Source organism: Urocampus carinirostris, chromosome 11 (genome assembly GCF_059441175.1).
Source record: "Urocampus carinirostris isolate Australia breed hairy pipefish chromosome 11, RoL_Ucar_1.0, whole genome shotgun sequence".
Classification (NCBI taxonomy): domain Eukaryota; kingdom Metazoa; phylum Chordata; class Actinopteri; order Syngnathiformes; family Syngnathidae; genus Urocampus; species Urocampus carinirostris.
In genome coordinates this window covers 2,252,648-2,267,658 of record NC_142359.1, presented here as the reverse complement: position 1 = coordinate 2,267,658, position 15,011 = coordinate 2,252,648, and the positions used below count along the sequence as shown (strand labels likewise).

At 42.6% G+C, this 15,011-nt stretch overlaps 1 protein-coding gene across 1 annotated transcript in view; it reads right to left on the bottom strand.

The window, feature by feature from the left end:
* Positions 1-920: 920 nt before the first annotated feature.
* Positions 921-15,011, bottom strand: part of xpot (exportin, tRNA (nuclear export receptor for tRNAs)) — a 31,139-nt gene continuing 17,048 nt past the window's right edge. The window contains exons 12-25 of the mRNA XM_088347796.1: positions 14,852-14,976; positions 12,070-12,214; positions 11,829-11,948; positions 9,431-9,525; positions 9,302-9,371; positions 8,993-9,231; positions 7,059-7,344; positions 5,517-5,706; positions 5,337-5,453; positions 4,923-5,038; positions 4,798-4,845; positions 4,666-4,737; positions 3,228-3,284; positions 921-2,538 (exon numbers count right to left, since the gene is read on the bottom strand). Coding sequence (XP_088203922.1) covers positions 2,512-2,538; positions 3,228-3,284; positions 4,666-4,737; positions 4,798-4,845; positions 4,923-5,038; positions 5,337-5,453; positions 5,517-5,706; positions 7,059-7,344; positions 8,993-9,231; positions 9,302-9,371; positions 9,431-9,525; positions 11,829-11,948; positions 12,070-12,214; positions 14,852-14,976 — 1,707 coding nt within the window. The 3' untranslated portion in view covers positions 921-2,511. The remainder of the gene's footprint in view (positions 2,539-3,227; positions 3,285-4,665; positions 4,738-4,797; positions 4,846-4,922; positions 5,039-5,336; positions 5,454-5,516; positions 5,707-7,058; positions 7,345-8,992; positions 9,232-9,301; positions 9,372-9,430; positions 9,526-11,828; positions 11,949-12,069; positions 12,215-14,851; positions 14,977-15,011) is intronic.

Below are 15,011 nucleotides of genomic sequence, written 5' to 3'. Positions count from 1 at the left end.
CAAATCAAACTTTGCTTTATTCTGATTTTGAAATCTTCATCCAATTTTGGAATTTCGGTTTGTTTGGTAATTTGGATACTATGCTGCCAATCAGAAACCTGCATTGAATAACCCTGCTTCCGGACTTTCCCGAGCCTTATAAGGTCGTGCATTTGCATATCATTTTCTAAAGTAGACGCACAGAGAACACAAGAGAAATGGAGAAGTGGTTTGGAATCAAGCCAAAACCTCAGCCCCAGAAGATTCAAAAGAAGCTAACAAAATTGATGACGCTCCAAAACGTAAACGTACATTAAAAGTATCGTGCGATGAGTCGTCTTATTGTGTTTCTGTTGTGGTAAATACACTTGCATTTGTAGAATAGATTTGCATACATTTAGAAATTTAGAAAGACTAGCTTACAGTTGTGAGAAAAGGTCGTGTTGACATCAGTTCGGGAAATTCTTGGCAGACAATTAAGTTTCCTTGAAGATAGAGTGCAAGGAACGGGAGTCTCTGTATAAACTGACCTCAGGGTGTTTAGAGGAGCCATCTCCTTGTCTCCTTATAGGGAGACGAACGAGAAAAACAAATTCCGAACTTGATACGTGATACCGGACCGCCTTTTGGGGTGTACTCAATTGAAGCTTTAAAAACATTGTCATGTCCCGAGCTCTCTGAGACCTTCATTGACGCATCAATAAAGTTGTATCTCCCTCCTACGAGGCTGGCTTCTGTCCATTTTCCTTATCCACATATGAGAAGACTTTTCTCTCGATTATCGAACCTCCAATTTCCCCAACATTTCAAGTTGTGAAAAATGGGGCAAGGCCACTTTATGGCTGGGCAGGCAACTTTTCACAGTTGTGCGCTAATATTTTGTCATGACTTTCAGACACTGCCATAGCTAATGATATGTAAAAAAAGCTAGTATACAATAATTCCTGTGAAAATTTTGAACATGTTTATTAAACATTTCATCAAAATGACATAAGATTTGAGTTCCCACTCTTAACAAGTGTAACAGGGTGGATGTGGTATGCTATCTAAACTAAAAAAAAAAATTGAAAAAACAAAATAGTGGTACTTACTCTTCTTGAACGTTTTCCCCCAAAATCTAGTGTTACAACAAAGGCAATCCAGAAAATTAAAATTGAACGGAAGTCCATGACAAATGACTGGGGACATAGCACTTTCGAGTACTTGTACTACAGAGAAATTTATTTGAAAAAAAAAATTGATCCTGCATACATGTTCGTGTGTCCTACAGTAGAGCACTAATAAAAGTCCTTTCAAAATAAGACGAAGCGCATTTTTACACAAAATATAGCATGTGATGCCACCGGATAACAGAGAGGAGTTGAATATGAGCTAAACAACCAAATGCGTCTTTTATTTATCGAATGACAGGAAACTAAAAGAAAATCGTGAAGCCTCGATTGGTCGTCGCGAGCACAGTTATTTGGGATGTGCTACTTTCATGAAAACTAGAATGACTCCGATGCCAAAAACTGCTCTTTTTAAATCTATTTTCAACTTACTAATGGAAATATTTCACAGGAAGGATAGCAGAATATGAAGCTCGTTTTAAGGACTAGTTTTTAAAAAATGTGACTCAATCCTTAAAGCAGAAATATCATTTCAAATGTGTATCGGAAAAATATTCGCATTTAGGACCGCAAAGTGCTAATCACGATCCATGTCATTCAAATGAGTCCAGATGAGGCTCATTTTCCGACTCTTCGCGTCGCCGTCTCTCTCGGACGATTCCTGCGCTCGATGTTCTGTGGCGGAAGCCCCGCCCGGCTAAGCCCCGCCCTCCAAACCACTCAACCAATGAAGGGAAAGCGAGAACCTTCTTTAAAATCTGAGTTCAGGACCTTGGCCAGAGACTCTCATTGCTCTGGGAAACACTGGATCCATCGTGTCTTTTTTCTCATTCCTGGTGCTGAATCAAACACACGGTCCCTTTAAACAAAATGTGTACATGTTAAAATTGCCAAAATATCTTCTTCATTTTAAGCGTTTCTTTTTTGATATTGGTACAAACGGGAATCTATAAATGCTCATTGCGAAAAAAAACAAGTTAAATAGAGAATCGACTAAAAAAAAGACACTCAAAACTGCCTGAAAGTTTATAAAACGATAAACTAAATCGTTTTTTTTTAAATTTGAAAAACAAGAAGTGAAATGAAGACAAGGTTTCCAGTCAGATTTCCTTTTACTACGGGCGCTAACAGAAAATGAGCAGACTATGAAAAAAGACGGGACGACAACAAAAAGCAAAAGAAAACAGAGTGGTTCTCTTATTTACAGCTCCTCTTTCGTCCTTGAACGCACCGCGGAGCCCCGCCTCATTTGCATAATGAGCACTTTTAAATAAAAACAATAACGGGGACGCGCCTCAGCCCTTGTAAGTGTTTGAGGAGAATCGCGCGCTGCTCCTTTAAAGTTCGGGGTCGCTTTCCAGAGTCCGATGGCGGCGCTCTTCCACCTTCCGGTTGGCGTTCGATTCCTTATCCCTTCCGGCGGCTACAGCCTGGCTCGCTGGAAAAAGACCTGAGGAGGGAAGCGTGGAGGTGTAAAGACCCCCATCCCCACGAGGATCCCTTTCCATAAAACAACCGCCTCAGAATCAGGGGCGTTACCGAGGGAGGGGGACAGGGGTGAGTGCCCACACAGAGAATGCTGAATGGAGTGGTGAGAGCGGTCCGAAAATTAGAGAAACAAAAAGAAAAAAAGACAAAAAGGAAAAACAAAAATGATCAAGCAAAAAAACAAAAAAAAAAACAAAAAAAAAAAAACAAAAAAAAAAAACAAAGAGGTCAGAAGCTGGGTAAAAAATAAAATAAAATGAAAAAGCATAAAAAGCAAGAAAGGGAAAATACCAATAATAAAAGAAACAAAAGACAATAGAACAGAGGGAGAGAAAAAGGGAAAAAAAGATAAAAGAAAGAAAGCGAGAAAAAAATAATAAAGAAGAAAATAACCAAAGAAAAAGATAAAACTTGAAAGAAAAAAAATAATCAGGCAAGATAAAAGAAGTAAAAAGCTAGGAATAAAGAAACAAAAGGGAAAGAAGAGAAAAAAGCAAGGAAAAAAAAAGACAGGTTTTGGGGGGGTCCCTCTGTTCACTATATTATTACGACTAATGATATCATATCCCACACACAAAAAATAATCCATTATCTTCCTAAATTATAATAATAATAGTTGTCTCTGGATCTTGAACGGAAAGCAAAGCAAACCTTTAGGTAGGTCTTGAGGACTTTGGCGTCGGGCTGCTGCAGGACGTGACAGAGTTCCTGGAAGACACAAGACGGGCCAAAACTTAAGCTACCGTGCAAAAAATTTGGGGTCACAATTTCTGTTTTATTGATCTACGAGTTGTCCAATGTCTGCGGTCCTTTGCCCGTTTCATGCAGATTTGGCTACATACACCCTTTTCAAGGCCAAATTCAAGCACTTCAAGGCCCAATTTTTAAATTTTTCTAGTTCCTCCAAAGGAAAAAAACCAGTTCTGATGAATGACTGATGACTTAAAGTCGCTATCTTTCTGCTAGCACATACTTGGTGCTATTTTGAGCTGTACCTATCTATGATCTTTTTGTGTCAACGGGCTGCTATAAAGTGACATGAATTCTGCCGTTCTGCTTCAATAATGCTGCGTCACACTTGTTTACAAACATGGAAAGGGCTTTAGAAGTGTTGGGGAATAATGGAGGTAAAAAAAAAAAACAGTACTTTATGTATAAAAGCAAAAAAAAAAATTGAGCCAAATTTTGACTCATTTTAATCATATTGATTGCTCCGAAGAGGAGTGCAGTCAATCTTTCAATCCAATCATTTTTTTTTTAGCTTTTTTCTCGATCTAATTTTTTGCATGTTCTTCGGATGATCTGTCCCCAAGTTATTATTTTTTTAGCATTTAATTATGTATGTGATGGACTTCTAGAAAGAGTAGTCAAACATTTACTACACTTTCACAATGTCTAAAACTTGGCCAAAGTCAAATACGGTTGCAGGGGTTTTTAAGCTGTAAATTGGTCTTGTCCAAATGGCCACTTTTGGAAACGCTTCGACATACCTTTTGTAAAAGGTGTAAAATGCAATTTTTAGTTTTTCAGATTGTGATCAAGAATAAACAGCTTAATTACATTTATTGTTCCGCATTTTCAGGGATCTTGTGTTGGTTGACTTTAAATCTTTTCAGTGTGTAAAAAAGATAACATGGTTTTATATTTTACCCCAAAAAATTGAAGATGTGTAAATGTTTTAATTTATATTTCATGGGTTTTCAAGGATCCCCTGCATGACATATGAAATTATTATATGAAAAATCTGAGAAGCCATGAGGGAGACAAGAGACGGTTTTCTAAATAGAGCTGTCCTCTTGGGTGCGACCACTAGGGGCAGGTGGCGTTTCACATGACAATGGCATAACGACTGAGAGCAAGTGTGTCAGTGTTATTTTAATCACATTTTTCAAATGTTTCTTCACTTATTTGGTGGGCAATAGAGTCAGACTGCCAAAAAACATGGCAATGGCGACACAAGTTCAAGCATTTACAGGCATCTCACCCAAAATTCAAGCATTTTCCTGACCTTGAAAAAGACAACATTAAAACTGAAGCATTTTCAAGGATCGCAAGCCTCTAAGGAGCCAGCACAGTATTAAAATCTGACCTGCGCCACGTCAGGACCCACGTGCAGTGACGGGAGGTAGTCTCGCTGCAGGAATTCCAGCAGCTCCGGTCCCTGGAGAGCACAGAGACATCAAAACAAGGAACAGATGGGAGCGAAAAACGGAAACTGTACCTGCTTGATGTAGATGGTCTTCAGCGTGGCGGCCACTTCCGATAATATCTGAAAAGGCGGCGCGGGAAATCAAATGAAAACCTCGGCGTGCAAGAAGGAAATGCAGACAGGCTCAGAAAACGCACCAGTACGGTTTGAGCGTCGGCCATGTCGAAGGTCGGCTTGAGAGGAGCCAGGAAACAGGCGGGAACGATGTGTTTGTAGGTGAAGTCGCTGAAGCCCGACATGCCGGCCTTCCCTCCTGCAAGTGCGGCACACAGACGGTTGGCGCGTAAACTATGGCTCGCGAGCCAGATATGGCTCTTTACATGATGACTTATGGCTCGGACATCAAATCACAATCGCATCATAGCGTTCCAAGCGCGTTGTCTGTTTCCAACCTCCCAAGAGGATAGAAGAGAAACGTACATTAAAGCAATAAAGCGCGTTCCCTTTCTGCCATGTCTTCTCTCTGCGTATATTTTCCCATGATAGTGAGTCAAACAGGTTCCCGACCCCTGGCCTAGATACCCTAGTGGTCGCGAACGCCGCCGACTCACCCCAGAGCTCCACCAGCTTTCCGAGAACGGCGAAACAGGTCTTTTGCGCCACGGGGTCCGGGATATCCACAGCTCCCTGGATGACGGTGAAGACCACCCGCTCCATGTTCTCTGCCCCTAGAGACGACGGGAAGTCAGTCCCCGACGGCAAAGTGGAGCCGGGAGAGAGGAGGGCCTCACCCTGGTTGGCGAGGACCTCGTTCATGCCGCTGCCCGCCACCGTTTGGACGAAAGAGAAGTAGCTCCTTCGTAGCATCTGCTTCTCCAACGCCGCCGCCTGGTCGTTGGCCTCGGCGGGCCGGGCCAGGGCCTCGAATATGGACAGCACCAGAGGCATGAAGACCTGCTGCAGGAACGGGGACACCTGCCCCTGTCGGGACAAAGGAATCGTCTCTGGTCACAACACACTGACGCGAATTTTCACAAAGGGCCACGTCGGCGTCATGGATGTCCTCATTGGGCCTGATGTCAATTGTTTTGTCTAAACTACAAGGAGCACACAAATACCCCGATCTGGCCATGAGTTGATCAATCAAGCTTGTGTTTTTGATGGAGCGAGAGCATAAAAACAAGCTCAAGTGGAAGTGATTAGCTATTATCATAACATGAGTTGGTCAATCAAGCTTGTGTTTGTGATTAAGCGAGTGCATAAAAACAAGCTCAAGTGGAAACGATTAGCTGCTTGAATTTGAGTGGCAATTGCCATGTTTTTTGGCAGTCCAAAAGTACGGCGGATCCGATTGGAAATGCATGCAGTATTTCTAGGTGTGCCTTAACATACAAGGTTCTAGGGTTGGACCGTATTTGAGAGAAAAATGATCAAATAGACATGGCTGACCAAAATTGCAAAACATTTTATGCACAGGAATCAAACTTGAGACACTTTACCACTAGAACTACACCAACAATGGTACAAATGCCATAAGAGTCGGTATTGGAGCTCATCTCATTGTCACACAGTTTTTAAGCACGGTGCCAGGAACTCTGATTTGCATAGTACATTCTGAGAAGTTCAGTCTCTCCCCACTAATTCAACAAACAGAGAGTAAGTATTTCAACAAATACCATACAAGCTCTTTTACATATGCATACATATTAAACCAAGAGGTTATTTACACACAAGTGAATATGTAGGGATAGTTTAACCAGTCAGAATGCACTATGCAAAACTGTATTGTGGCACCGTGAAACAAGTTCTTATCGCATTCTCGCTTTGAACGAGTTATAGTTCAGTGCAGCTTATCTACGAAAGATAAAGTGGTACTGCTACATACCAGCTTAATTTGTTCCAGGATCGTGCCTGTAGCTCAAATTTCTCAGGAATTTTCTGGATAAGAAATAATGAAAAACGAGTTTGTCTGTTGTCAACCTCTCAAGAGGATAAAATAGAAACGTACATTAAAGCAATAAAGCGCGTTCCCTTTCTGCCATGTCTTCTCTCTGCGTATATTTTGGAGCAACGCCCAACAACGTTCTCTCCATAATAAAACATCTTCCATTAGGAATTTAAAATTTGAAAAAAATATAATATGATAAATACTACAATACCACCAAAAGAGAACGACAAAAATACCCCGACAGAAATATACTAAAAAATTCCCACAAAACGGTCTATAAAATGAAGAGCTTAAAAACAGGGACCTATTATTTAGGTTTTTCTAAGAGTTTGAAAAACGTGTTCCTGGGCCACCTTGACATATGTGATGTCCTTCTGCCACTTACTTTGAATTTGCAGGTAATCTGGCTGATGAGCGGGATGAACTCCTGCAGGTCTTTGGCCTCGCAGTCCTTCAGCATGTGCTCTGAAGCGGCGGGGATGAAGGGCAGCACCTCCTCCTCCATGCAGATGATCATGCGGTGCAGGAAGGATCGCACGCAGCAGCGCAGCGCCCCCCTCTGGACGGGGCAGCTGAGCGCCGGCAGGAAAGTGCGCAGGCACTCCCGGTAGACCTCGGTGCACCCGCACTGCTTCACCGTCTGCTTGTTGCTGAAGGCCTTGCTGGTGCGACTAGCCATTGGAATAGATTTCTTGTTAATTCGTTTCGAGGTAGCCCGATATGAAACGCATTAAGTCACGGGTGTCAAACATGCGGTAAAGATCGGGCCCGAGAGAAGAATTAGCTGCAGTTTTGAATGTGTCCACTTGATGTCGCCAAAGCCAGGTGCAACTCGCAATGTAACCGGAGCTGTATTTCTCTTTTTCTCTATCCCTTTTAATTAGTCATTTTTGTTGTTCAATCACTTTCTTTCTCCCTCTCTTTCACAATGACAATTTATTGATTTGACTCTTTTACTTCTCTCATTCTTTTTCTTTATCTTTGTCCCTTTCTCACTCAATTTATTTCCCATCTTTCTCCCTTTTCCCTCTTATTCTTCCTCTCTTTATTGTGCTTTCTCCCTCTTTCTTTCTCTTACTCTGTCTCACTTGTTCTCCCTCTTTTTCTATCACTCTCTCTTCCTCTTATCTAATATTTCCCCCTATGTTGCGGTCCGGAGCCTTCGCACTGAAAACGCTGGTCTACTAGTCATCCCAAGAGCCAAGAAGAAATCCAACAGTGTTTTCCATTGGGTGCTTTGGTGCTGTGGAATGTTCTTCCCCCCGAGATTCGATCTGCAACCTCAGTGGGATTGTTTAAATCCAGGCTTAAAACACATTTCTATTCTGTAGCGTATGAATAATCTATATTTTATGTTGATAATGTGTGTATTATTTGCCCTCATGTAGGTTTTAGATCAGGGGATGTGTCATAATAGTCTGTGGGTTGCAATCATCTGTGGTCTGTGCAGCCCTTTGAGACTCTTTGTGATGAAGGGTGTCACAAATAAACTTGACTTGACTCATCCTGAGGTTTTTGAGTTTTTCCTTGCCCTCGTGTCGGTTTTAGATCAGTGGATGGTGTCCCAAAAGCCTGTAGTTTGCAATGGTCTGTGGTCCGTGCAGCCCTTTGAGACTATGTGATTTTCATCATACATCTACTTATAACATTCATTGCATGTTTTTCATCTGCCATCAGTATGTACCTGTATTAACTCATCTTCATTCATGCAATGTTTGCGTTGCCTCGTCTGCTAAAAGCCACGTGAACTCCCCTTTCCACGATGCTTTTCATGTACGTTTACGTTTTGTAGCGTCATCAATTTTGTGAGCTTCTTTTGAATCGTTCTTCTTTGGCTTGATTACTAACCACTTATCCATTTTTCCTCGAGTTCTCTGTGCATCCACATTGGAAATGATATGCAAATGCACGACCTTAGAACGCTCGGGAAAGTCCGGAAGTTATTCGATGCAGGCTTCTGATTGGTTGCCGAGTAAGCAAATTGCCAAACGAACCGAAATTTCCAAACCGAACAGAGATTTCAAAATCGGAATAAAGCAAACGTTTGATTTTTTTAAAAAATCTTTCAGTTGTTTTTTCCCCCTTGAAAAAGTACACCCGACGTAAAAGATGCATGCCCCGATTTCAGACACTGATCCCACGATATATTTTAACTTGTATGTCAAGTACATCTGAGGAAATGGACATTACAATTGACACTGATTGAACATTGCATCAGAAAATCGAAATTATAAATTTTAATCCTTAAATGTCAAAATATACCCAAGACTTTTGGAACAGCCTGTATTTTTTCGCGCCAGGGTTCATATTCCCATTCACCTTACGAATCCGACGGCATGGCTGAGGCAGTCGGCGATGGCCGCCTGCGTCTCCTCGTCGCTTTCCAGGGGAAGCTTGTCCAGCAGCAGGCGGAAGGCGTCCATGAGGGGCGCCAGGAGGCCCCGCATCAGGGCCTGCTTCCTCTCCAGAGGACTCTCCCCGCTCACGATCAGCACGCCGGCCGCCTCGAACATAAAAAGCTGGTCGTCGCTGGTCAGCGCCGCCGTCAGAGCCTTATCCTGCGAGACGCCAAAAGACAGCGAGTCAGCTAAGGTCCCCTGGAAAACGGTTGCCGTGAGGATGACGTACGGGTGGAGCCAGTTCCAGGAGGTCCTGGATCCGAGTCAGGATGTCTTCGATGAACGAGGTCATGTGTTTGCTAGGAGGAAAACCAAACGTCAGGAAACGCAAATGTTGCTGGATGAAAACGGAACTCACTGTAGTGTTTTGATGAAGCGCGAGAAGAGGTAGGCCACCCGACTGCGGACTTTGGGACTGTTGTGTCTTAATCCTCGTTGGTCCAGAAACGCCATCTAAAATGAGGGGGAAAATGACTTTGGCGAGCAGTGACATTAATGATCAATTAGTGCCAACGTTTCAAAAAAATATATATGCACTAGTCTCAATGCACTCTTATTACAAATTAGGCCAGTCTCCAAGCACTATCGCATGAATATTTTGGACTATACTTATAACCTTTCATCTTATTTTTCTCTTTTAGCGATAGAGTAGAGAGAAATAGAGAGAGAGTAAGAGAGAGAGATAGAGTAAGAGAGAGAGAGTAAAAGATAGAGTAGGAGAGAGATAGAGAGATATCGAGGGATAGATAGTTTGTGTTGCATTCAAATAATTTCCAATGATATCAAGTTAATCTTGTTGCCAACATTGTACTTCCACAAAAAAAATTAATTAAATACAGTTGTGTATCGTGCAACCGACTCAATAAGCCCCCAAAAATGTTAGTATTATGCGACAAAAGATACCAGGAAAAAAAAATGGAATTCTTGTGAAAGAATTGTAAAAACAAATGACGTTTGTAGGCCCTGCAACCTTTGCAATCGTACATGAGTCAATGAATTCAAAAGCGAAAAATAATTTTGCATTGCCGGAAACTCAGCAAAATGTAACTTGATGTCAACTTTTGGACATGTTTGATAATGACTTAGTTGCCACGCTTGTGATTGCCGTCGCTCACTGTTGTTTCAAGCGTTGCTCACCGACTTTGTGTGAACGCTCAGACCCGTTGAAAATTACAGGGAACATTGCTGGGCAGGGAGCAACCGATGATCTTTTGGGCTGTGTTGTTTACTCTCTGTATTTTGCATTAAAATAGTTATTATAATCACATTATTATAATTCATGAAATGAACTGCATTTCTATAGCGCTTTTCAAGTCAATGACTTCCCAAAGCGCTCTACAGTGTGCTTCACATTTCCCAATAGCGGCCTTGTATTGCAGCCATGTAAGACGCTAACCTGCTTATTGGGGGTATTGGGGGTTCAGTGTCTTACCCAAGGACATTTCGACATGTAACACAGACAAGCCGGGATTCGAACTGGGATCCCTTGATCCCAAGACGAGCGATCTACCTCCCGAGCTACTGCCTACTTCATGAAAATGAAATGTCGATTTGATGTAGAATTCATTGAACATGCGCTTCAATCTCCCGTCCCATTCCAGCCCTGCGCCTAATCGATTCATTCAAAAGTGAATTTTTTTTTTGCCTCTCCGGAATCTCCGCAAAATGTAACGTGATGTCAAGTTTTGGACATGTTTGATAATGACTTAGTTGCCACACTTGGGATTGCCGTAGCTCACTGTTGTTTCAAGCGTTGCTCACTGACTTGTGTGAACGCTCAGACCCGTGCGAAAAAAGGGGGAACATTGTTTGGTGAGCTTTGCACTTTTCAGGTTCCTTGCTTCAGATCGTGATGTTTCTGTGATGAAATCATATCTTGAATCCCACATGTTTGCACTTCCCAATAATAGATAGATACTTTATTCATCCCCGTAGAGAAAATTCCCACTTCCAGCAGTCTACCCCGTTGTTTATTAACAGATGAAAATGATGCCCTAGGGGTGCTTGTAGCGAAGTGGATGACGTCACGCCAGTCCAAAAGTTCGACATCCCTGCGGCAGATGGAAAACTTCTCTTTGTGAAAATCCAGAGATACACCACCTCGTGTTAGCAAGTCCGCCTCCTCTCCGATTCCCCCCGGCTTTCGTGTCTCTGTTTAGCGGCATTGAAGCCGGATAGCTCCGGGTGGCTACACGTTAGCGTCCGGAATGGTAAACGTGAGCCACGTTTCCGCAAAACACAGCAACTGCGCTCCCTGTGCGCTTCGATGTTTTCCACCAGCACTCGATGATCTTATTTGGTCGTGAGTTCGCATTTACCATGATTACGGATGGTACCGAAGACTTATAACGCCGCTAGCCGCTTCGCTAGCTCCGGCTCTTCTTCCACGATAGGCCCCTTCAGAGAATTCTTCAGAGCAAGGAGTTGAAATTCCTTGAATACACACATTTTTGTGCGCTAAAACCCATGTCCCAAAGGATAGAAGTAATCCATAGTGTAGTTGTCAAAACGGGAAGAAAAAACACCGAAGATAGGAGCAGACAATAAAACAATAGGGCAGCTGCTGGAAAAGGCAGCCGTTCGTGGCAGCTCCGCTTTGATGTGGCATGATGGATTTCTGGTGACACGGTACAGACACGTATTTGCTTCTGAGAACGTTAACGGGTTAAGTCCTTATTCTATGTCAATTCCATAGTGTCAAATTCCGTCGTTATTGAATGCAATAAAGAAAATTCAATTCTATGAAATCTCCGTACCAAAACGTTTGGAATGTGCTGCGGTTCCACGATGAAGAATTTGTCGTATCGGACCACCGTCTCGAAGAATTCTAAAGAGACGGCCGTGTGCGGGTAGTCGCTCACGCCGCACGTCACCAACTGAAAAAAAAAGGCAAAAACAAGCGAACCTAGCTTCGAGTATTTTAAGATATTTCTACAAATCGTAGTTCCTTGGTTGACATTTAGTTGTGTGATGATAATCGTGGTGTGTTTCGCTCACCGTGGTCATCATGTTCTGCAGCGCTCCAGTCTTGACGGCGTCCCCGGTGAAGTGAGCCCCGTGTGAAGCGGGTAAAGCTTCTCCCAGCATGTACAGTAAACGGATGGCCACCTCCACCTCCATGAAGGAGGCACCCTGCCACTTCCTGCCATATACATAGACAGGGTTCGGACACCTTTTTCATGGACAATTTTACGCACCATCAAAACAAGTTTTCCAGTACCTTCAAAGACACGATCAAAAGAAAGGTTTTTTTTTTTTTTACTATGATGACTAAAAGTCGCTATCTTGCTGCTAGCACATACTTAGTCCTATTTTGCGCTGTTCCTATTGAAGAATGTTATACATTTGACCATAAAAGATTTTATACGATTGAATACAAGTTACATTTATTGAGTGCAATGAAGATTTTCACCCAGTAGGCTTAAGTTCAATGACAGGTCACGCTGATCCAAATGCAGAATATTTTGGCTGGTTCTGTTGATAACAGGACTCTGACGGAGGACGGCAGACATTGTTTGGATTGGTCCAGACATCGCGGCGCTCTTCTCCGAGATGGTGGAGCCCAGGGGGCTTCCCTGGCACGCCCAAGAGAGGAGCTGGCACACCAGCTTGCGGAAAAACATGGACCGAGAGGATAAGCGGGAAAACGAGAGTAAGGAGGCTTGAGAGAGACTCCAAAGACACTAAATGTGCCATATTCGATGGAGTTCACTTAGTTAAATTGTTTATGAAATTAAATCTGCCCCTGTGTGGAAATGCCGGTCTCTTGTCCATCTTTTCCTTCAAGAAACGAGCGCGGATTGTTAGGTGAATGTAGGATGTGTTTGGTTAATGGAGTCAGATAACTCATTCGAACAATTTGGTGAAAGATACATTTTAATATTTAATTCCCAGCACTATCTATGATCTTTTTGTATCAATGGGCTGCTATAAACTGACATGAATTCTGCCATTCTGCTTCAATAATGCTACGTCACACTTGTTTACAAACATTGGAAGGGCTCCATAGATCCATCCATCCATTATCTGCACCGCTTATCCACAGAAGGGTCGCGGGGGTGCTGGAGCCCATCCCAGCCATCTTCGGCTGAACTGCTTGCCAGCCAGTCTCAGGGCACACAGGGACAGACAATTCACTCACTCATTCACACCTAGGGATAATTTGGACCCAATATGCATGTTTTTGGAATGTGGGAGGAAACCGGAGTGCCCGGAGGAAACCCACGCAAGCACGGGGAGAACATGCAAACTCCACACAGGGAGGTTCGATCTCATGACCTCAGAACTGTGCCGCACACGCGCTAACCACTGCGTTGCCGTGCTGACGGGCTCTATAGATGTTGGTTAATAATTGAGTTCAATACTAAAAACAAAAAATAAATAAAAAAAACTGTATAAAAAGCAGAAAAATGAGCCAAATTTGGACTCATTTTAAATATAACGAGTCCATTCAATCTTTCAATCAACTGTTAAACAGATGCTTTTTGTTTTACTCAAATTTATATTTTTTTGCATATTTTTTAAAGGATTAGGGTCAAAATAGAATTATAGGGTGTTTTTTTCATTTCATCATTTATTTATAGCACTGGAGATTTCATATTTAAATATAATTTAATTTGATTGTTTTGCATTTTCAGGAGTTAGGTTTTATTGTTCGACTTGAAATCTATTCGGTGTAAAAAACTGTGAATATTTCACGTGTTTTTCAAGATTCCCTGCAAAATATACCAAATTACGAGTTAATAAATAATGTGGCGTATCTTTTTTTTAACGTTATTGATAGTATATCATAAAAGAAAAGTAAAAAAAAAATCTGAGGAGCCGATGGGAGCCAAAAGAGCTGGATTTCTGAAAAGAGCTGTCCTCTTGGGTGTGACCAGGGTGGGCTCAAATGACAACACCATGATGACTAAAAGCAGGCATGTCTGCCATTTTCACGCACTTTTAAAAGAAAATTCTTCATTTATTCCATGTTCTAAAGCACAGGTGTCAAACAGGCGGCCCGCGGCCAGATTAGGCCCGCTAAGGGATTGAATCCGGCCCGCGACACAAGGCTCAGAGAAGCGCAAGAGAAAAACAAGCGTCAGGTTGAAGTATGTCAACTTCATGTTGCCAAAGCCAGTTGCCTCGAACAAAGACACTGTATTTGTTTCTCTCGCTTTCTCTCTTTTCCACCCCTTTTCTCCCACTCTCTCTCTTTCACTCTCTGTGTCTCTATTTTTCTTTTCCTTTGTTGCTCTTTGTCTCTTTCTCTTTCTGTGTATTTTTAACTTCATTTGCTCTAACTTTCTTTTCTCTCTTTTCCTTTTCTCTCTTCCTACCCTTCGCACTTTCTTTTCTCTTCTTCTGTCTTTCTATTTCTCTTTGGATTTCTTTCTTCCTCTTCCTTTCTTTTCCCCCCTCTCTCACGACTTTTTATATTTTCTTTCTCGCGCTCTCTCCTTCGCTCTCTTTCTCTTTCTTTGTCCCGACCTCTCTCCTTTTCCCTTGCTCTTTCTCTTATTTCTTTCTCTCTCTTTTTCTTTCTCTCTAATCTACTTGTCCGGCCCCCGACAGAATGTTTGTTCTATCGTGTGGCCCCCGAGTTAGAATGAGTTTGACACCCCTGGTCTAGTCAGACTGCCAAGAAACATGGCAATATCACCCATTTCAAGCATTTCCTTGACCTTGAAAACACAACCTTAAAATTCAAGCATGATCAAGGATTTCAAGCATTCGTACAGACCCCGATAAAAACAGCCTAAGCGCCCATGACACGGTTCGTGCGCTGGTGGCTCACCGCATGGTCTCGTTGAAGATTCTGCGAACAGACTCTAGGACCAGCTCCGGGGACACCTGGGCCAGGCGGTCCAGGAGCATCTTCAGCTGCTTCCTGTACTCCACAAACATGGCCTCGTCCTCACCCTGCCGCGGGCATTAGCATGTCAGCGTGGCGGATA